The 23,063-nt window shown below is 36.1% G+C and overlaps 3 protein-coding genes across 8 annotated transcripts; 1 reads left to right on the forward strand and 2 right to left on the reverse strand.

Annotated features, from left to right (window-relative positions):
- The first annotated feature begins 2,082 nt into the window (after positions 1-2,082).
- On the forward strand, positions 2,083-4,952 carry LOC109008548. Of its 2 annotated transcripts, none has more exons than XM_035688352.1 (5): positions 2,083-2,396; positions 2,504-2,691; positions 3,609-4,374; positions 4,460-4,551; positions 4,658-4,952. In XM_035688352.1, exons 1-5 carry the CDS (start codon positions 2,118-2,120, stop codon positions 4,791-4,793), a joined length of 1,461 nt encoding a protein of 486 aa, XP_035544245.1. In that variant the 5' UTR covers positions 2,083-2,117; the 3' UTR covers positions 4,794-4,952. The 2 variants fall into 2 exon arrangements, with proteins under 2 accessions (XP_035544245.1, XP_035544246.1); XM_035688353.1 differs by having other exon boundaries at positions 4,663-4,746.
- A 370-nt stretch (positions 4,953-5,322) lies between these two features.
- Positions 5,323-14,498, reverse strand: LOC109008546 (leucine--tRNA ligase, chloroplastic/mitochondrial). The gene is made up of 20 exons (XM_035688351.1): positions 14,030-14,498; positions 13,510-13,654; positions 13,366-13,422; positions 12,686-12,805; positions 12,510-12,614; positions 12,168-12,391; positions 11,986-12,052; positions 11,746-11,900; positions 11,287-11,551; positions 10,998-11,192; positions 9,906-9,985; positions 9,669-9,731; positions 9,443-9,524; positions 8,972-9,049; positions 8,805-8,906; positions 8,479-8,651; positions 8,162-8,339; positions 7,143-7,220; positions 6,602-6,733; positions 5,323-5,943 (listed from the first exon to the last, which is right to left on the reverse strand). Exons 1-20 carry the CDS (start codon positions 14,413-14,415, stop codon positions 5,701-5,703), a joined length of 2,928 nt encoding a protein of 975 aa, XP_035544244.1. The 5' UTR covers positions 14,416-14,498; the 3' UTR covers positions 5,323-5,700.
- Positions 14,499-16,148: 1,650 nt separating this feature from the next.
- On the reverse strand, positions 16,149-22,754 carry LOC109008549 (lysine-specific demethylase JMJ25-like). Of its 5 annotated transcripts, none has more exons than XM_018988678.2 (13): positions 22,593-22,754; positions 21,428-22,007; positions 21,170-21,279; positions 20,962-21,061; positions 20,735-20,873; positions 20,584-20,647; positions 19,784-20,486; positions 19,180-19,509; positions 17,213-17,608; positions 17,067-17,139; positions 16,905-16,990; positions 16,708-16,827; positions 16,149-16,526 (listed from the first exon to the last, which is right to left on the reverse strand). In XM_018988678.2, the coding sequence occupies exons 2-13, from the start codon at positions 21,926-21,928 to the stop codon at positions 16,413-16,415; spliced, it is 2,736 nt and encodes a 911-aa protein (XP_018844223.2). In that variant the 5' UTR covers positions 21,929-22,007; positions 22,593-22,754; the 3' UTR covers positions 16,149-16,412. The 5 variants fall into 5 exon arrangements, with proteins under 5 accessions (XP_018844223.2, XP_035544247.1, XP_018844224.2 ...); XM_035688354.1 differs by having other exon boundaries at positions 20,735-20,867; positions 21,428-21,937; positions 22,593-22,743; XM_018988679.2 differs by having other exon boundaries at positions 21,428-21,937; positions 22,593-22,734.
- Positions 22,755-23,063: the final 309 nt, after the last annotated feature.

Below are 23,063 nucleotides of genomic sequence, written 5' to 3' on the forward strand. Positions count from 1 at the left end.
GTTGACGGTGAGGAAGAGAGAGTGAAGTCGAAGAGAGAGAGAAATGAACATGGAGAAAGACTGAGGAGATTGAAGTGGGGGAGGGAGAGAGGGAATGGACTAAGGAAAATAAAGAGGAATAACATGTGAATGAACAAATAGAAGAGCTACGTGGGAGTCTTTAATTGGTGGGCTGTTATTTTAGAAGGAGCAGATCGACCGGTTTTAAGATATTCTCTAATATTAATTGTTATTCATGTCTAGCTTATTAATTATAATCTTGCTTAATTAATTTGTAAGTCCATGCATGGACATGTTTAATTACGTACATACCCTGATGATCATCGATCCCTGTAACCCATGACAATATTGAAACCTATTATATATAGATTTGTTCCTCTCCTTCGGGACTTCATTAGTAAGCGATCGAAGATCATCCTGATCGTGTTGTATTAATTTGTGATGAAAACGTACGAAGACTGATTCGAGATTATTGAAATTGCTGAAATTTAAATTGGAGTTTGATCAGGCCAGGGATATTAATGTATGTATGTCATGCATGTGTATATATATATATATATATATATAAACATGGAGAAGTACATACATGAGTCAATATTGCCAATTGCACCCAAAGTATATTAATTACCCATCTATATAAATAAGAGTAGTGCTAGGTTGCCGTTTAGCAATTACTGTTGGGCGTGCCGCCTAGTACACATTTATCTTTTTTTTTTTATATATATATTTTTAAGATATTTAAATATTTTTAAAAAATAAAAAAATACACCAATACACTAAAAGTTATTTTCTTAATCATTAAATAAAATAAATAAATAAATAAAATACATTAGCGATTAAAGTGAAGAGATAAACTCAAACGATACACTAGCATTTCTCAATAAACAAATATTGGTCTCACACGCTTTTGGCCTTTTCAAAGAATTTTATTTAAACAATATAATTTAAATTCTATTTTTTTTTTTAAAAAAAAAAAGAAGAAAAAAAAGAAGAAGAAAAATAATGAACTACAAGTCAAGTGATTATGCTAATTAATTGATATTTTTTTAATTTTCCAAACAAGGCTTACAATCTCAGAGTAACATATTAAAAATTTCATTTTCTGATCTTATCTTCGGTGATGATTAAAACCACAATTTCTACCCTTTTTTTTTTTTTTTTTAATTTCAACAAAAAAATGACTCTTTCACGGGACTAGAACTCCCGACCTTATCGTTCTCTTTATTACTTAAAAAAAGAAGATATGCGGAGTGAACTACAAGTTAACCAATTATGCTTAATTGAATTGAATCTACGTCTATATAGACTAGAATAATGTTACTCAGTATTTTAATTTTTATTATCTTCTCATCATTTTATAACGTGATATTAGATAACTAGAAATTATTTATTATATTTTACTTATAAACCTATCATCTAATGTTATATCACGAGATGATAAAAAAATAGATGATGAATAAATTTTTTCTATAGATTATATAAACAGGGCCGGTTCAATGGTAAGGCTATTTAGGTCATTGCCTAAGGCCTCACCCTATGTAAGGCTCCTAAAAATAAAAATGAAGTGTTTTTTTATTTTAATTTTTTGAAAAAAATAAAAACCATTTCATTAAATAAAATTTTAAATAATTTTTATAATTTTCAATATGTGTAAAGTCCTATAATATTAAATTTAATATTTAATACAATGATTTTTTTTTATATAAGTAATACAATGAATTATTTATATTTTAAATAATTCTTTTAAGATCTTACTAAATTGAAGCACAAAATTTACATTGATTCCTCATTTTAAATTGTTGTAAATATAAATTCAAAAAAATTATACTTAATGATTTTAAATAAAATCTCATTTTATTATAAAATTTGAAAATATTATATATAATAATTTATATTTTATTATATTATAATTACGAATTACTCATTAAATCAGCCTTAAACATAAATTGAGCCGCCCCTGTACAATACACACATCGCGTGACAAAAAAATTATTTTTGAGATAGAGTTGAACACCTACTCTTATTTTATCATAAAATATAAAAATTATTTACGCAGTCATTATATTCTTCGCATTTCTAAGACCGTTTTTTCTTTTTTCTTTTCCTCGTCTTGGAGAATGATGGCTGCAGGGTTGGAGCTGGTGTTACCTCTGGGAGAAGCAGCGGAGACGTTCCAACTTGAGAAGGCCGTGTGTAGCCATGGGCTGTTCATGATGGCACCTAACCAGTGGGACCCTCTCTCCAAGACCCTTCTCCGCCCACTCCGCCTTCTCCATTCCGATACCCAAAGCTCAGTCCTTGTCCGCATCTCCCAACACCACTGTCACCCTCACTCCCTCCATATCCGCGTTTACGGAACCCACTCTCTCCCCGCTCGACATCGAAAGTCGCTGCTGGTACCTCCTACTCTCTTTTTCGACCCCCCTTCTGCCTATTCTCAATTTGGTAGGACTCATGACGCCAAATCATCTGGGTATTGTGACCGAAATTAGTTCTGTTGTAGGCCCAGGTGTCAAGAATGCTCCGTTTGTCGGAGTCCGACGAGAGGGCTGTTAGAGAGTTCCAAAATATGTGCAACATTCATGGTGAAGAAGAGCATAGGGCTGAGGATACAAGCTTTAGTGGCAGGGTGTTTAGGTCTCCTACATTATTTGAGGACATGGTCAAGTGCATTCTCCTCTGCAACTGCCAGTGAGCCTCTAACTTTCACATCTCAATCGTTCCATATTACTCCTCCCATACCAGCTGCATTTGCTGATGTTATAAGTGGTCTCAATTTCTGTTTTATATCTTAAATTGTTCTGGAGGTGTATAGAAAATTGGCGACTATGTTACATTACAATCAGCAGTTATTAATATTACCGGTAGCAATGCCTGCCACCCGTATGACATAATCACTATCTATATGTGACTAACCAGCCGATACGAGTTATAAAAGGCAACTCCTTTTCTACTGGTATTTCACTTCACGGGGCTCTTTAAAACTCCGACGTCTCGTTCATTTTCTTGACTTCATCTTTGATTTTAGTTATTTAGTGATCTAATCAATTGCTTCTGGAACTAGGCCTGTCCGATACCTTTCAACTGATTGCTGTTGTTCAATCACCGGGTTAACGTCTGTTGTGCCCCCTTGGATATCATATAAGGCATGACTTGAAATTGATATCGTTAAGAAATCTGGCAAGTTTTATTTATAAAACAAAAGGATCTGACAAGTTCAAACAATTTTGGAAATGACATCATAACTAGACAGTTAATTTTTCGTTAGAAATTTACCTGATTTGGGTTCAACACTTGCATAACCTCCTCGACTAATTTGGTGTGCTAAACTCTCCTATTAACTCAGTCAACACCTTTGGCATACGCTACTTGTTAACAAATTGGGGGAAATGTCTTGCAATAGAAACTCGGTCATGATAATGCAGTAGTTATGGCATTGGGATTAGGGGCAAAGTACTCCACAAAAGAAGTGAGCAGTGTTGTTTAACTAGTGTTGAATGTGAAGAAATATGTTTCTCCTTAGCTGCAAAGTGAACCTGAGTACTCCAGGAAGCCTGGAAACTTGTGCTTTTAAAGAAAATTGACGATAACATTCACAACTTTAATAGGTGGTCCAGGACTTTAAGCATGGCTAGAGCACTTTGTGAGCTTCAGTTGGAACTGCAGAGTCCATCATCGCCTGTGTCAGTAGCTGAGTCTGGAGGATCAGTTACTGAGACTAGAAGTACAAAGTCTAAGAGCCCAAAAGCTGAGGATGAGAAACTCATTCCAAAGACGCCCAGAGGAAAAGAGAGGAAGAAAAATCTTAAAGGATCCAAAGTTTCCTCGCTTTTGACAAAGCCTGGGGAGACCAAAGCAGAGTTGGAAGCAAATGCTCATCTGAGTACAGTTTCTGTCCAAAGCAAAGCTGGGAACTTGAGCCCAATTGTTCTTCCAATTAATGTAGAAGATGTTTCATGTCAAAATTGCAAAAGGTGTCAGGCTACTGGGGAATCGTACAAGACTTGCTCAGGTTTGCTACCTGATCAGTATTCTGAAGGGCGAGAATCTTGTGCCTATGATATGGTACATAATTTTCCTAGCCCTGGAGAACTGGCAAACCTTGATGAAAGTTTTCTGAGAGTACGATGCAATCTCGGCTACAGAGCAAAGCGCATACTGAAACTTGCTCAGGGTATTGTTGAAGGCAGGATTCAACTAGCACAACTTGAAGAAGCCTGTAATGGAGCGAGCTTATCAAGCTACAATAAATTGGCTGACCAGTTGAAAGAAATTGATGGATTTGGTCCTTTTACACGTGCAAATGTGCTTATGTGCATGGGATTTTACCACATTATTCCAACTGATTCTGAAACTATTAGGCATTTAAGACAGGTATCCATTTGTTACTTCCTCATATTTTGTCAGAACTGTTGAAAATGTGCTTGATACGATTGAAGTTTTCTTAATAAACATGCAGGTCCATGCAAGAAAATCCACACTTAAAACTGTAGAGAGAGATGTTGAACATATCTATGGGAAGTATGCACCATTTCAGTTCTTGGCATACTGGTATATGATTATAATACCACAAATCTAATGTCATTTTAACTATTATCTTCTTCAATTTTTCCTACTCCATAATTTTTTGTTGCTGCTTAATATCTCTCTTGATTAGGTCAGAACTCTGGCACTTCTATGAGAAAAGGTTTGGGAAGCTAAGTGAAATGCCATGCTCTGATTATATGCTAATCACTGCAAGTAACATGAAGAGCACAAGAGGTACCGACAAGAGGAAGAAAATATGCGACTAAAGAAAAGCCTAGCTTTAGCTTGCATGAGATAAAATGAGCGAGTGGCTAGTATTCCTGCTGTGTCTTGTGATTCAATTATTATTATACGGGCATGCTAAAAATTGCTTATAGTAGTATTTCAACATGTTTGATGCATCATCTGCCATTTTGGAACTTTAATTTTATTGCAGTGTGATATTGAGTTTCCATGTAAATCACTCACTTTTTTATATCAAAAACCTTTTTTTTATATTACCTTTTGCCATTTGACTCAAAAGTTCCCATGTCAACGAAGCTTTACGGTGGCCTTCCAAAGCACCGACGAAGTGAAAAATTGCGTGCACACTATGCAGTAAAGAGTAATAAACCATAATGACTTGCTTAAGCGAAATAATTTAGAAAGACCGAGCCCAAAGCATATGAATTGCTCTTTAGATCCAACCAGACTTCTTGGTTTGCATGTTATCATGTTGCGGCCCTGATTTGTTTGTAGCATCCGATGGCATTCTCTAATGCCGTCCATTTGATTTAACAAAACGGCACCATCATCTCAGCCAATCCGAGCAACAAACTTGATGCTGAATAAAGTTAATAATGTATAAAAGCAACTGAAAGATGATATTGCCCTGAAATACACAACACACACACACACCATCATCACATATAACAGGTATGCATTCCCTAGTAGTTGTATCTAAAAGACTTTAATGCGCATTTAAATCTGGACTGGTCAGATTATCGACATGCTTGTAAATATTCAACTTTAGCTGGAAAGTTCATTTGCAGGAGATATGCGGTCAAAGGCATATTTCTTTAGCCACCTGAAGATGTACATCCAACAGATTTGCAGGGTGGATGCCCAGTTGGTGACTACATGTAAACTCATAGCTGCTGCTTCCAGACTGAACTCTACATGGTCTCGCAGGAGCTACCGGGCACCGACCTTAATGTTTTCACGTTCCAAGATAACATTCAAAATCTTTCCAGGGACATAAATTCTCTTTTTGATAGCCTTCCCAACCAAATATCTGGAGATTTTTTCATCCTCTTCTGCTAAATTGAAAGCATCCTCCTCTGTACACCCTTCTTCAACCTGTATGGTACCCCTCGTCTTGCCGTTGATCTGAACAGGTAAGACAATAGTGGAAGTCTTCAAGTAAACGGGGTTGGCCTGCAATTAAAGCATATAAATGTAACCGATTATATTGAGCAAAAAGCCCACACTTTTCTATTTGTAGCACTAGCACCATTATATCACAGGCAAATAAGATAGGACAGTCGTTTCTACTCAACATTTGGGCCACAAATTAATAAAAAAAAAAAAAACTGTAGTATTCTAGGGATAGATTTTTGCATCAAGATGCTGCTCCATTAATTACCCAATGGTCAATCATGTATTCTGCTGGCATAATTTTCAGTAAAAGATAAACAAGAAGCCATATACATTTCATATGTATGCCAGTGTAGTATGGGTCCACGTGTGGTGTGTACATGTTGAGCCCCTCTATGTTCCAACAGCAACTCAGTTGCAGTAAATAAATGGTTATTTGGGCATTGATGAATGTCCACGTGGAATGTCCCTGAGCATATATTAAGTGGAGCTACATACAAACTTTTCAAAGTGGGTAAAAACACAGCAAACTAAGAATTTGTAATATTATCATAAGCACATCAGAAGAACCCTATAGTTTTGTTATGCAATATACGAATATGGATAATCCATACAGCGTTATGAAGTCCATTAAGAGTTGGAAGATATTGGTTATTAAACTGATAAGCTACTCAGAATTCCAAATACTTTGAAAGAGGTACATATAATATAATAATACCTTTGGGAAAGGCTCATATGCAAGTGATCTTGAGTGTCCTAAGCGAAACCAGAGCTCCTCTGCCATGTGAGGTGCGTATGGTGAAAGTAACAACACAAATGCTTCAATGATCAATCTTGGCTGTTTATCCCACTGAAAAAGAGAAATAGGAAACAGATAAGATCAATAAGAGAAGCAAAAATTTTAGGGAACTAAAATCAAGAAAAGACCAGGCAGGTGGGGACACATTCTTCAAACCATCAATAAATATTTCCCATGTACTTGGGCTTTGCCTAGATTCTATTGATATTAATGTACTTTTTGTAATAAAATAATAATAATAATCTTATTAGGTCCATATTACAGCCAGCCACCTAGGTCAGAATTTTTTTTTTTTTTTTTTTTTATAAGTAAGAGATAAATTTTATTGATGTGAATGAAGTAGGCATGTACCAAGTACACAGGAAGTATACAATAGAACACCTAAATACACCTAGGTCAGAATTTGTTTTGAGCCAAAATGAAAATAGTTACAAGTCTCTAAAACTTTCAAGGAGAAAACCTTATATGCTGCATTAATGAACTCCATCATAGCAGAAATTCCGGTGTTGAACCTTGTCCCTTCAATTTCCTCTGTTACCTGCAAATTGAGAACTCATAGGTCGGAGGGTTCTTCTCAAATTTTATAAATAACGCACATATATAAAAATATGATGCACCGCCACTCCTACACAGGTGACAGACCTGTATCCTCCATGATTTTTTTTATTAGTAAACAAAATTTTATTAATCATAAAATAGACAAAGGCCCAAGTATACGGGACATATACAAGAGCATCACCTAGCATGCTAGTTTAGAAATACGAACCCGATATGATTCTAGCACAAAGAGTCCTAGTATTCCTTTTCATGGAAGAAGCATCAATAAATATGAGCCTGATATGGCAAGCTGTTAGACTCTATCTTGTCTAATTTATAATCTTTAAGCAAAATATTATGCATCTTAAGCCTTGCAGAATCACACATGCATTTGCGCCCTAGCCTTTTTGGGATTTCTCAAGTAACCTGGAAATCCCAACGTCCAATTATAACTATATTAAAAACCACAATAAACTTGTATTAGTAGTAATACCCAGGCCACTCTCCTTACCCATCCAATAGACATAAAAATATGATACGTGTGGAATTCTAAGATTTTCCTCTACGAATAAAGAACATTCATGCACAAGTTTACAAGAGCTTTTCTGAACGTTTATAGAAAGTTACCTAACCTATACTCCAATGTGGCACATGATGGTTGCCCACACCCACAACCTATATGCAAGTCCACGTAACATTTTTTTTTTTAAGTAAAATGAGTCCAAGTCCATGTAACATATGTGTGTAATCAATACAAAGTAAGTAACATATGATTGTGCAGATCCAGTCTCAAACTGCGAATAAAATTAGAGACTCGCAAGTGCCAAAAGAGATTATACAGATTGATAGGAATACAGATGAAAGAGAAAGAGAGAGGAGAGGGCGGGCATCGAAAACACATATTATCAAGGGAAGCTACATTCTTAGAAATTGAGATGTGACCTTAGAAATGCATTTATGGAGGGAACGAAGTTGTTCTAAAGTAGGTTCTTCATCACTTGCCACTGTACCATCCATGATTGTACCATTAGGTGAAGGTGAGCCGACTATCAGTCTCCAACTTCTTCCTAAAAATCGATGGACACCTTCAATACCACTAGTGTTCCAAGTTTTTGAGTCCCTAGAAGCAGAAGAAAGTGCAACATTATGTAAGAAATGAGCATAGCTTCGTCAGTGCTATTTGTACAAAAGCACTGACAGATTGGTCACAAAAAATTTGTTCCAAATAAGATAAAACAAAACATTCAAGGGAAACCTACCTAAATGGTCCCATAAACATTTCATATAAGCGAAGGGAATCAGCACCATACTCAGAAACAACGTCATCAGGATTCACAACATTTCCCCTACTTTTACTCATCTTGTGAGCACGAGCCACCAAACGAATTTTTGGATTATCTTTCAGCACAAAAGAATCCCCAGATTTCACAACCTAGAGAAGACATATGATGTCATCATAAGCGGGAGAGAGAAGAGAGAGAGAGAGAGATGAAATTCCAGCATACAGCCTTGTTTCTCTACTGAAAGTGAAGGAATCCATTAAGATGGAAAAGGAAGTATATCTATTGAAGCAACCAGGACATACTTTCTCCTCAGGAATTTTTTCTTGAATACTTTCACCCAGCATATCAGCATACTCTGCAGATATAAAGTTCCCATCTGAATTGCGGAAAGCCATATATTGAACCTGCAACCCGAACCATTAGAAAAATGGAATGGAGTATTACTTTATGCATAAGAAACTATGCTTACTTCTCCAAGGATAATGCCCTGATTTATGACACACTTGAAGGGTTCCTTGGTGGACACAACACCAATGTCATAGAGAACCTGCAACAAAGAGATGCCATCAGATTTGTTAAGTATTGCAATGACAATGAAAATAGAATCTAGACAACTAATTCACTGTCAAAAGATGGTTTGTGAAGCTAGCAACACCACTCAGACCCAGCCACCATAACTCAATTTTGATTTCTGGAGCAAATAAAACCTAATATTGATAACTCGACTTCCTCCACAAGTGTGTAAACCAATTTAGAGAGACTCTAATTTCACAAGACATGCACAATTTGTGATCCCAGACTCCAACAAGAGTAATGATATTAATAGATTAATGCAATATTACAATTTCAACAAACATGGCAACTCCAGAAACAGGTGTGATTTCCTGTAGATCACAAACCTTGTACTCTAAGGAAGTTGAAGAATAACATGTTCACAAACCTTGTGCCAGAACCTGGAATAAAGTAAATGAAGAACAGCATGTTCCGCACCGCCAACATACACATCAACAGGGCTCCAATACCTGCAGAAGAGAATATGCTTCAAAGGCTAAGAAATTACATTATTTGTAATTAAAAACAGATTACTCATATAGAAACTCAAACTCCCTAATTGTGTGAGAAAAATTAAGGAAAATAAGCATTGTGTCCATAAAAGCTTCTATTACCTTTCTTTTTCCTTATCAACCAATTCTTTTGAATTTTTTGGATCCATAAATCTCAAATAGTACCTGGACAGGATAATAAACACATAAGACTTCAATTTTAATAAGCATTTTATATTTGAATAAGTAAAAATGTCTTGCATGGGATGGGACTCATAACAAATACCATAATTAAGAGCTAAAATAGAGATTTTAACCAATTGAAATTCAAACTATTGAATGTCATATCCAACACATTACCAACAAGAGCCAGCCCATTGTGGCATGGTGTTTGATTCTCTTCTAGCTGGCTTTCCAGATGAAGGATCTGTAGTTTTGATCTGAGAATCATTCACAAAAGTTAAGGCCAAAAACTTTAATGAGGGCTAGAGGGCTAGTCAAAGTACTTCTGAATAAGGTAGAGAAATTGAGAAGAGACCAGTCCAAACTCTCAGAGAAAACAACACACATCTAGCTTAGTGGTGGTTAATTGGTTTACCTCTATTATTCAACATCAAAAACCAATCTCTAATTAGGTGTTCCTCTTATATACTACTATGTGCTTGGGCTATACCTTTTGCATTTTTTAAATCATGCAACTGGAAGGCTCATATGTATTCCTTTTTCTTTTCTTTTTTTGCAGGGCAAAAATTTAACCAAATACCTCCTGGTGCCCATCCCAACTATTTATCACATGTACAAATGCTCACAGCAGGATCATATTGAGTTTAAACTGTTCTGATATTTCGATTACATGGTATGGAAAAAATAATTACATAAGGGCATATGTTTTGTTTAAAGAACAATATATTCTAAACCTGCAAAAGATGCTCTAATTTATTTATTTATTTATTTTGAGAAGTAAGATGCGCCAGGAATTTTTACATTTTTTTTTTTTTGATAAGTAATCAAGAAGTTTTATTCATAATAATAGGCAAAGCCCAAGTACACAGGAAGTATACATGTGAAATACCTATCTATAACTGTACAACGTAAGAAGAAAGTCATGAACATTGAGTCCATTACAAACAATAGCCCCCACCCAAGAAAATAAAGTTTTAAAGAAAAAACGTTTAAGCTCCTCCATTGTTCTCTCTTGGTTTTCGAAACTTCTATCATTTCGCTCCCGCCAAATACACCAACACATACATATAGGGACCATTTTCCATATTGCTGCAACTTGTGTGTTTCCACGAAGGCCTCTCCAGGAATTTTTACATTAAAACAAATTTCGATATGATTTATGATAACATTGAGATAACTGTATGCATCACCAGAACTCAAAAAGCCAAGATATAAAGAACACCAATTCAAACTAAGGAGCAAATGAAAGGACGATAAAAAGAAAAATACCCAAGATGCTGCTTTTGCTAGTGGCGGTTCCCCTGTCCCAGTGGGAGTAAAGTCCTCCAATTCTGGTAGGGTGAGAGGCAGTTCTTTTTCAAGAAGTGGAATAGTCTCACCAGAATCATCCAAGAAAATGACTGGGATAGGCTCCCCCCAATAACGCTGCCGAGCAAAAAGCCAGTCCCTCAACTTGTAGTTCACCTAAAGAAAGAAAAATTTCAGGTAATGCAATATCATCTGTACAAAAGGTAGTGATTAACCAAACCAGCAACTCCCCCGCCCCCAGCAAAGACACCTTTTTCTTCCCATTTCCAGTTTTCTCAGCCCACTCAATAACTTTAGCAGTAGCTTCTTTGCTGCACAAGCCATTAATATCAAGCCCCAAAGTTGAATCTGATGAATTTATAATTGTGCCTTGACCCAGAAAAGCATTTCCATAATCATTTGGACTCTTTTCATCTGGCGACACAACCCAACGAATAGGTATATCATACTTCAAAGCAAACTCATGGTCACGAGTGTCATGTGCAGGTACAGCCATAATTGCTCCAGTTCCGTAACTGCACAAACAATGAAGTTTTCACATTTCAGTCATACCAAATAAAAACTCTACAAAAAAACATGTCAAGTGATCAATGGGTCTACTTCACAATTATAAAAAAACACGAGTAAAAGTTGCAACTACAGCATACATGCATCTGCCAACAGACAAAGTGCTATAAAGAAGGGAATAGATGAAGTACAAACTACACACCTCCCAAGGACATAATCAGCAACCCAAATAGGGATAGCTTCCCCGTTAGCTGGATTTCTTGCATAACAACCACTAAAGACCCCAGTTTTTTCCTTCTGAAGCTCAGTCCTCTCAAGGTCACTTTTCCTTGTGGCAAGATCTTTATATTGCTCCACCTGTGATTGATGTTGTTGTGTTCTAATTACCCATGGTTAACAAACCTTTTAAAACAGATTAATCAGGAGAACAAGAAAAACATACATATTTCTGCTGGGCTGTGGACACCAATGATGACAACAAAAAATGCTCTGGTGCCACAACTAAGTAGCTGCAAACAAAGAACTGTTAAGAATGAATCCAAATTCAAGGACAAATCCATAGTATATATGATGCATGCAATTTACAGAAAAAACACAGACAACAACAATGTGTAAGAGGAATACGTTGCTCCAAAGATGGTATCAGGCCTGGTAGTAAAAACTGTAATCTTTATATCACTTTCTCGTCCATCATTGTAAAGAACAAAAAATTCCATCTCAGCCCCTTCTGACCTCCCTATCCAGTTTCTTTGCATTTCCTTTACACTATCAGGCCAGTCGAGGTCATCTAAATCTTCAAGAAGACGTTCAGCATATGCAGTAATCTTGAGCATCCATTGCCTCATTGGCTGCTTGGTAATAAACAATGACACTGTAAAATTATAAAAACATTCAAAAACCAGAAATAAGAGAAAGAAATTCTGAAACTACGTAGTGTAAAAAAATAGATACATTAAACCAGCATACCTTTCTTATAACTGGATGACCCCCACGCTCACTCACACCATCTATCACCTCCTCATTTGCCAAGACAGTGCCAAGAGCAGGACACCAATTGACTGGCACTTCAGCCTGAACATATATTATGTCAGTTCTGTTTTATAGTTGGCATTGAAAATAGTGCAGGCAAGATTATCTTTGACCTGGTATGCGAGTCCTCTCTTTAACAGCTGAAGAAAGATCCACTGCGTCCATTTATAATATTCTGGTTCTGTTGTAGCAATTTCACGGTCCCAGTCATATGAAAAGCCTAATGATTTAAGCTGCAAATCAAATAAGATAATAAGAAAAAAGAAAAATCACACCATCTGCTGGAAACTACAAGAGGTGCTACTTGTGATGTTGATTGATTAAAATGAAAAAAAAAAAATATTTTTGCATTGATAATTTCAGAATTTGAATATAGACTCGCAGACTGACATCTGTCTAAATTCTGTTATGAACATATCAAAACACAGAGTGGCTACACCAAAGCCCACTAACAGTAAGCTCTTCATGTTTATAGTCTCATCGTGATAATCAAATACCATGTTATATCATAATCAGATCTAGAGACTATGAACCACGACCGTTAAATAGAATATCAAATTAATAAACTTCCATGTTTCAACTTTACCATCATATAGAATCTCAATAATAATGCTCAAAAAGAGGCGTTCACTTTTTTCCAAGTGTATCTTGGAGTTGCACTCAAAAGAGTTCTATACTTGTAATTAAATGTTAAAATTCGGGAAAATTCCAGGGGAGTTCAGTTCCACAACTACCATTGAGCGATAGATTGAAACTCGAGAACTCACTCTTCATTATCAATCACATGCATTACCTGAGAACGAAAGCGGTTGATGTTCCTCAAAGTTGTAATTTTTGGGTGAGTTCCAGTCTGTTGGAGACATGTAATAGTCAATATAAAAATGTGCATAACCATACACCAAATCAATGCATCAGAATGGCAAAACAAATCACAAACCTCAATTGCATATTGCTCTGCAGGCAATCCAAATGCATCCCATCCCATTGGGTGCAAAACATTGTAACCCTGCATGCGTTTGAATCTAGCAAGAATATCGGTGGCAGTGTACCCCAGTGGATGGCCGACATGTAGCCCAGCTCCACTGTACCAGTTGATTAAAATTAGTTACATCAGTCACAACCGCCCGACTTACAAAAATTACATTACTTACACTACAAACAATCACGGCACGTAAAATCACATCATGTTAAAATTCCCAGTCAAACTCGATTGCTTCTACCCAGCGTAGTTACCATACAAAACTCAAGCAGTGAATATTTCACTGATCGATTTGCACAACACAGACAAATTAAAACTTGGCCTTCTCAATTTTACGGAGTCATTCCTATAACCAGATAACCCAAATTACCCAAAAGTTCCAACTGCTAATATCTACTACTTTTAGCGCAGTACTCTTTTTACATTTCTACTTTTTTTTGTTTGTTTGGGTGTGTGTGAGAGAGAGAGAGAGAGAGACCTGGGATATGGGAACATGTCGAGGACATAAAACTTAGGTTTGGAAGTATCAATCTCATCTGGTGTTCGAAAAGTCTGATTCTTCTCCCAATAATGCTGCCACTTGGGCTCGATTACGTGAAAAGGGTAAGCCCGCTTCACAACCGGCTGTCGCTTCTCCTTCCGCTCATCTTCTTCTTCTTGCACTTCATTTATCCCCCCAGTAACCGAGCTTTTGATAGAACTACCATAACCGTGGCTCTTATTACACTGTCTGAGACAAAAAGTGCCCTTCTTGGTGGTGAACTTCCGAGACCCAAAAGTTTGTGCGGGTGTGGCAAAGAGAAATGCATGTGAACGCGGTGGGAGCGCTTGGGTTTGCACATGGGTCTGCAAGTGAACTTTCATTGCGCACAAGGCTTGAACAGAAGAAGGAGAAGACGGATTGGAATTGGAAGTACCAGCGTGGAAGACTGGCCTCGGATTGAAGAATGAGATAATGGAATATGGTGGCCGTTAAAATTAATCGGTTGGTTTTGTCGATTCCCTTTTGGGCCGAAGGCTGAACGCAGGAACAATCTAGCCCAATCTATTATTGGGCTTCGAGGATCACTTGGAGGTGGTGATCTATTACTTTATATAAAACAGAGTCATATAATTCACGTAACATTCTATCTATAAAAATATATATTCTACCTATTAAATTTAAAGTGTTATATTTATGAAGTGGTAAACTTTTTAAAAGTAATGTTTCATTATGAACTATTGTAACTTTTAAGTTTTATTTCTTTTTTTATATATGAAGATATAAACCGATTCAAAACTCCACTCAAAAATATTAATTCAACGTTTATATTGTTTTGTATTTTAAGCAAGATCATATGACTCTGATGTTGCATTCTACTCATAAAAGTAGGCATTCTACCCATTAAACTTGAAGCGTTATGTTTATGGAGCGGTAATCATTTTAAAAGCAATGTTTCGTTATGAACTATTGTAACTTTTAAGTTTCATTTCTTTTTTTATATATAAAGATATAAACTGATTCAAGTCTCCATCCAAATGTACTATTTCAACTTTTATATTGTTTCGTCAAATAAACCGCTCTATAAATGGTTTCGAATTTCTCCATTATAAAACCCAGTCTCTCTCTAAATTTGTCTCTCTCATACACAATAATTCGCGCATTGCACGGGTTATAGGCTCGTATTAATAAGAATAATGCTACTCTGTTGCTCCATTTTGCCCTCTCATTTTGACCACTCATGCATTTAATTTTATTTTTTATATTTTATTTATTTTATTTAATGATTAAAGAAATGACTATTAGGCTGCATTTGGTTCTCAAATTCAGCTGAGCTCAGTCTAATTTTAAACTGAGTCTATATTCCAAATGCTTAACTCTCAAATTATTAAACTCATCTCAACTCAAAACCTTATACGTGGGACCTACAACATTTTTCAACTTGAAACATATTTATATGTGGGACTCACAACCTTTTTCAATTTTTCATAAAAAGTATTAAATTCATCCTAACATTTAAACACACTTTAAACTTATTTTAGATGGACCCCACATAACTCCCTCCTCCACTACTCAACTCATTATTATTTATAAAGAACTCTACTCAGTTGAACTCACCTCAACATCTAAACACAGCATAGTGTATTGGTATTTTTTTTAAATGTTTAAAAATATTAAAAAATATATGAATAAGAAAATTGAAAACAATTGAAAAGGAAAATTTTGCGAGCACGCCCACTGGTCACTGTTGGGCGGCACCCTAACTGGACTCTATTAATAATGTGAATGGTCAAATCTCTTGATCCCTAAACTTCTTTTGACAGTATCGAATTTTTTTCAACCATTTATATTTTCATATTAAAACTCAAATAGATTATTATGTATAAATTACTTATGTCCTTCAAAAATTAACATTTTAAATCAATAAACTATTTTTAATGGTAACTAAAAAAATCATTTCCATAAACTACCAACTTAAAAAGATAGCCAATCTATAAACTACCAAGGTAGAAAACTTCCCCATTTAACTCAAATATTAAAATAAAATAATATAAACCTTATACATTTATATTTATAAGCAATTGGAAGGAAGAATACTTTTCCTTAATACGTGAACAACATATGTGGTAGATCCATAGACCTTGAAGGAGCACTATGCTTCCAAAGATTTTAGGCCTCGTTTGAGATGAAATATCTGCCGAACCAAACCAAACCAAGCCCAAGGAGTTTTATAATTTTATTACTTCCTCCATAGTTTTCCAATGGTGCAACTATGCAAAAAAGATAGGAATATTTTATTAAACATCAAAATGTACAAATTTCAAGGGGCAATTGGCCCCACATGTTAACAATGCAGCTCTGCCAATGTACACGATCTTATTCAGGACCCCAAATTGGGGTAGCTTTCCAAAGTACTCCTCTGGGTTGGGGTTGACAATAAGCCTTCTAAATCTTTAACAGCTTGGTCAACCGCATAGATTATCATTTTCTTTATCTGTTGCACCCAAAGATCACACAGGAAATTGTTTAGAATTAGAGTGGAAAAGTGAAAATATTAGACAGACACACACAAAAGATCACTCCAAAAACTGGAGACAAAACAAAGAAAGGAGAATGTCAAGGAAATCCACTTGCACAACTATAACTAACATAGTGCGCGAGAATAGACCTATTACCTCAAGTTTATCTTCTCTGGCCTTGTGGTTTATAGGAAGTTGTCGAAACTCCTCGGTTAAGCGGAGGCACTCATGGACATTTTCAGGAGAGACGAAGTCAACAGCAACTTTTGTACATGACTGTGCAGGTGGAGATATAACGATTAGAATTATACAATCCTGACTGAATTGTACGGCAACTTTTTCAATTTCAGTACCTTGAGATTCCTAACTTGGTGCGGACATCCAGCAGGAATGAATACTGCTTCTCCAAGTCTTTGCTCAAATGTCCACGGTTCCACACCTAGATGTATGAAACAACTGCATAAGCAACTATGCATGGGTATCACAAAAACACTATTGCATTTTCTCGTGCTTACCGAATTCTTCTTTTAGCTTCATTTTGTGCTCCGAAGTTAAATAAAAAGATTGGTCATGAATTGGGTGGACAACCTAAAGAAACAGTAAGCATCAGAACCCGCACAGGAGACATGGATAATCAGAAGCTTTAGTTGCTATAAATTACCTCTTCAACAGGAGAACAATAAGTGTGCCTAAATTCCTTTGAGTGATTTCTAAGATAGGCTTCTAATTTTGGCACATCTTCTCTCCGAAAGATATCCCACAGAGCACCAGCAGCTTCTTCTTCGGTGGATAAAGACCAAAGAGCAGCCAACTCTGTCTCAGATGAAATCTCTGGTTTTCCATACGTTTCAGAGGGGAATGCACTTGTATCTTTGATATCTGAGACCTCCTGCTCCTCATTGTTACCTTCAACAAGTTGGTCAGCTTGACATTTTAAACTCTCTCTGTCTAGCCGCTCCTGGTGATCTTGGGACCTGTGTATTTCTTTTAACCTTGCAATTGCAGAATGCTGCTCGTGACTTAACACTACTTCTTCTGTATGTGTCAAAATATTAACCTGCACCAACCAGCTTGTCAGAAAGAACATTTTTTTTTATAAGCAAGCAGCTTGTCAAAAAACACATGTCGCCTTGTTGCTTGAATGATTCAGAAGGCCACAATTTACAGAAGTTTTTCAGCATAAAAAAAATCAATAAGAAAATAGTATTTATCACATCTCACAGTTGTAAAAGCCCACCAATTTAATAAGAATTCAAATGATTGGCTACATAGTTAAAAACTCACATCTTCCAATTGATTATGTACATTTAAAATATTTTCTAAGAGCCCAATATTTACGTTGTCACACCTTGCCATGCAGTTCACAATCAGATTAAGGGCATCCCATACTCTATTTCCTTCTTTCAGTCGGAAATTCGGGATGAAGAGAGAACTACTTCTTCATTAAACTGAAAGCAGATAGAAGAGTTACTCTCATATGAAGAGAAGAGAGAACTATTCCTTGATTCCACTGTAAGGTAAGTAAGGAGATCTTTCTTCTCTTCTTTAAACCCATCCGCCTACAGAGGAATATAGGAAAGTGATGAATGTGATCCTACATTGCTTAGGAGAGAGAAATTTTAGTCCTTTATAATGATTCCAAGGAGCTCCAATTGTAACATCAACTAGTCCAAGTATGGGCTTAGATGTGGCTTGTGCCTTTCTTGAGTTATTACATACTTAAATCAGTGGTCATTTACATCATACAATCTTCAAATGTCTAGCTCGCCTGCTTCCCTCGAGAGACATGATTTTTCCACTCCTTTGGTTTAAAATGTCATGCCCCACCCACCAAATACCAATTAAAAGTTCTTTCACATAAAAGTATATTGTGTCAAGACTCAATTGTCCTACAGAGGAATTTTTAGTAAGAAAGAGAACACACTACACGATGTGAGGGCCATTGCTACTGTTTTGATTAGTGGTATTCTTCCTACTTGAGAGAAGACCTTTGCTTTCCATCCCGTGGTTTTCTTCTTAATCCTTTCTTCGATTTTCTTCCCACATTTTTTTTTAATCTTCCAAATGTGTAGGTCCAAGCATTTGGCATTCACAAATCTTCTTTCTTTTTTTCAGATTAAGCATTTGAGATATTGTTGTTCAAGCTTGTCCCTTGAGGAGATTTTTGCTCAAGTGAACGGCTGATTTCTAGGTTTGACCAATCTTAGACATAATTTTTGAAGCGTGAGCTTTCTCCAGTTGAGCCTCATTATCCAGTCCTGCATTAAATGACCAAGAATTTTATCATTTACGTTTAAAATAATTTCATAGGAGGGATTGTTGTCTAGGTGAAAGAGCTGAGGGAGAGTTTGAGGGAGGTGATTTTGAAGAGCCCAATGCCAGGTTGGTAGACGTTTCTCCAGGGAGCTATAAGAGAGGGTGAAACGAACAAATTAGCAATCCCTACCACTACGTTTGAAATTGTTAAAAAGCAATGAGAATTTCATTTTCTGGTCTAAACAGAAAATATAAACAACAAAAAAATTGAGTATGATGCAAAAACTAAACTTCTTGAGTCTAAAGTACAACCAAAATGTCAGTGCATACAGTGCACATTATATTGTAAAATGTTAGTTTGTGAAGACATACCGCATCTGACATATCACAATGAAGCTTAGTTACAGAATCCCCTCGTCCAAGCTCTTCTGCAATCCCATAACCAATATATGTTTTTGGACCCAGATCTGGTTTCAAGACACCCGAAGGCAACTTGACAGCTACATTAAGGATACCAGCCCTAGGATCTGTATATTCTGAAAATGGTAATGCACTTATAAATTCATCACAATGACGGGGCAACAGATCCTCAAACTTGTCAGATGGGGGCCAGTCCTTTAGCTTGAGCATCTCTGGCCAAAAGTTAACGTATCTCCTCCCTTCTGTGTAACCTTTGAAAAATTGACGAGTACTAATCTCTACCTGCATGTTCGAACAAAATCAGCATTCAAATAATGATACTGAGAAGGCATACCTAAAGGCTAAGTAAGAGAAAAATAAACTTAATAAAGAAAATATTTTCAAATGAAAGCCAGATAAATCACGGATTCGGAAACATAAGAAGGAACATGATGGGTATTGGGGTCTTTGCGGTTGTGTGTGTGCAGGAGAGAGAGAGAGAGAGAGATGCGTATAAAACAGAAGACAAAGAAGAAAATGAAAATGGGACTGTGCAAAGAGGAATAGGTAACTAAACCTCACAACCAGCCAGGCAATCAATGGCCTTCACTTCTGACATTTTTGATCTGATCTCTGAATCCACATTTTCGCATAACGCACGCCAGATGACCATTGGCTCCCAGCTTAAACCGGGTGCCTGTTCAAGAGCATCACGAACTATAACCGGTTCACCACTAGTCCAGCACTGTCGGAAGTGAAAAAGCTTTTCTTCTTTAAGAATGTTGTCCCTTAGAGCTGGACAATACAAGTAATTGTCATCAGAATCTACTCTAGAAGCTGCTCTTCGCAGCATCTTCTTGCTCATTCCACTACATTTGCGCTTGAAAATTCTCTGCTGAGTACTAAACCTCTCCCATATATCTCCTGCTTTGGCTTCTAAATTTGAAATCCACTCCTGTGGAAGGATACGTTTCAGCTCCAATACACATTTACCACACCCACCAATTTCCTTTGGGGCACAAATAACCCTTCCGTCATCATTATAACACCACTTGGTAAAGGACTCGTGATGTTCCTTTAAAGATTTTGAAAGAGAAGATTTTGGAAGAGGATATCTACCATGAATGTAATCATAACCCCTGTTTATGTATTGAAACTTCACGTCAGCACGGCTTGTAAGGCTTCCCTTACGAATTTCTTGGCAACAACTGAGACAGAGTTCATAGGAACATTCTGGGCAGCTTCGATGAAGGTCTGTGATTGAAGTTGCACAATGATCACTGCTCCAAGACCCCATAAAGAAAATTAATAAAACAAAATACACATAGGACATGAAAGGGCGTGAAAGAGTTATAGAATTTAATAAGAGATGCTCACCAAAAGACACGTTCATTCTCGTGACAAAGGGCTTGTGGTACTTCAATTTCAGAATATGATTTTCCTACCAAAAAAATTTCCCATAAGCAATTTCTAAATTCAAACAGAAAACTCAAATCCATAGCTAAAAACTATGTGTGTGTGTGTGTACCTTGAATATTAGCCTCAATCTGTATCTCCCCAGTTTGCTCTTCACAAATTTGTTTCAAATGCGGAAGCAAAGAATATAGTAAATACTGGAGATGCTGGATCTTTTCACCATTAGAGATATCCCTCTTTAAAGTCTGAAGCTTAGAAAGATTAAAAGAAAAAAACAGATTGTTTCATTAGATAAAGTAATTTGAAGTCATTGACAGAACAATAAGATAAATACCATACCTTAATCATCCCACTTGAGTGCAAGCACGCATTACAGTTGCAGTTTCCACGACAATATGGGCAAAGCTCTGAAATTTCTAATTCTTTTAAGTGAGGGTACCTATAAACACAAGATTCAGCCAGAATGATACAGTTAAAAAGAGCTATTGCGGACATGAAGGGGTAAAACATGTCTAAAGAAAAGTTGACTATAAATAGAATATCATACCATTGCTTGATACATTGAACGCAATACATTTTCTGATTGCAGTTGGTGCAAGGGACAACAGTTCTTTTCTTCATACACTGATGACATTTTAAGGGATCCGTGGCAGTATCCTGTTAAGACAAAGGTTAAGCATGACTTTCAGAATACAAAGAAAAGTATTAAAAGAAAAGAAAACAAAAATAATTATTTCTTTGACTGAAATGGAAATACAAAGATAATTATAGGATCTAGGGAAGGACATAAATAAAGATAGATTACCTTCGTACTTTTTGCACTATATCCATCCTTACTTGCCGGACACACCTTAGCATTCCTTACCTCATTAATTTTTTCTGTTGCATCCTCTGAATTGACTTCAGTCATCACCCTGTCCAAATTCCTAGTTCTTTTCCGCTCTTTTGCCTTAAGGAGAAACATGGTTTCTTCATCTTCTTCAAACACATTATCAAACCAATCATCTTCAAAATGCCTTTCCTTGTTTGAGGCATTGCGGCGCTTCTTTGGAGCTCTTTGACCACATGGGGACTCACTTTCCTGAGTATTCTTTCTTTTCTTAGATGAAAGTTTTGTTCTCGCCCCTGAGGACCCAGAATAGCCATTCTCTTTCTTCTCTGATATTGAAGGTTTACTTCCATGTTCCAGGATTCGTTGAACTCTTCCCCCTCTGGGAACCCTAGAAACCCTTGAGAATTGAGAGACTCTCCGCGAGTCATTTTGATACCGGCTCAACTTTTCTTGCTTTGCAATCAAAACCTCCATTTCGTCTCGCTGTAGATATTACGAGGAATAAATGATGCCTTTATTTATTGGTGTGCAGAAGGCAGAAGTTCTACAGCAGCTTGAAGAATTAACAGTAACATATTGCGATCAAACAGAAACCGTCAGGAACCAAACCCCAATCAATTACCAAATTCTAAAACAAAACAACTCTATCAAACAGGAATTAGATTCGTAAAAAAAAGGGTTCATTCTTGGCCCAAAATATTTACAAGTTACAACATTGAAGATGTCAAAAACCAGCTAACAGACGCGCACATCCACATGCACACATTTTAATAAGATAAGCAGCGAAAATTAACCCCGAACAAATTCATCTACAAAGAGGATCAGAATTCAGATTTCGAACAGTTTCATATAAAAGCTTAAAAAAAAAAAAAAAAAGGGAGCTGAAACCAATGGAGAACAATGATCAGAATTTAGATTCTCAGCAATTTAACGCAACAAATTACTTCTAAAAAAAATAAAAAAAAAAAATAAGGAAGAAGACAGAGATTAATGAATCATGGGAAACAGATAATCCAGATTCTCAACGATCTCATGCAAGCAATTTCTAAGGACACAATAAAAAAAACAAAGAGGGAAAGAAACAGAGACGGAGAATTGAATCATGGCGAGAGTCCGATTGACGGATTGAAGACCGTACCTGATTCTTGAGAAAACAGAGCAAGAATGTAATGTATGATTACGAGCTCCAAATACGGGGATGATCGGAGTCAAAGATATCGAATCCAAATTGATCGCACAGCATATTTCAAAACTTGAATGTAAAAAACGGATAATGAGAAAGAGACGGTGGAAAAGCATTAAAGTGGTCCGAATGAATTAAAAGTGCATTTTATTTCTTTATTTTTTCATATATTTTTTTTAATTATTATTAAAAAATATTTTTTTAATTACTAAGCAAAAGAGTCTTATCACACATCAAACACTATATTTTATTTTATTTTTATTTTATTTAATTTTATTTTTTTAAAATAATTGAATTTTTTTATTCATCATTTATACATCATATATTTAGTAAGAAAAAAATTAAAAAATTATATATAATATGTAAAGATGATGAATAAAATTTTTCATTCTTTTATCTTTTTCTTCTCCCTGCATAAATTGGTTT

The sequence above is a fragment of the Juglans regia genome, chromosome 3 (assembly GCF_001411555.2).
Source record: "Juglans regia cultivar Chandler chromosome 3, Walnut 2.0, whole genome shotgun sequence".
NCBI lineage: Eukaryota > Viridiplantae > Streptophyta > Magnoliopsida > Fagales > Juglandaceae > Juglans > Juglans regia.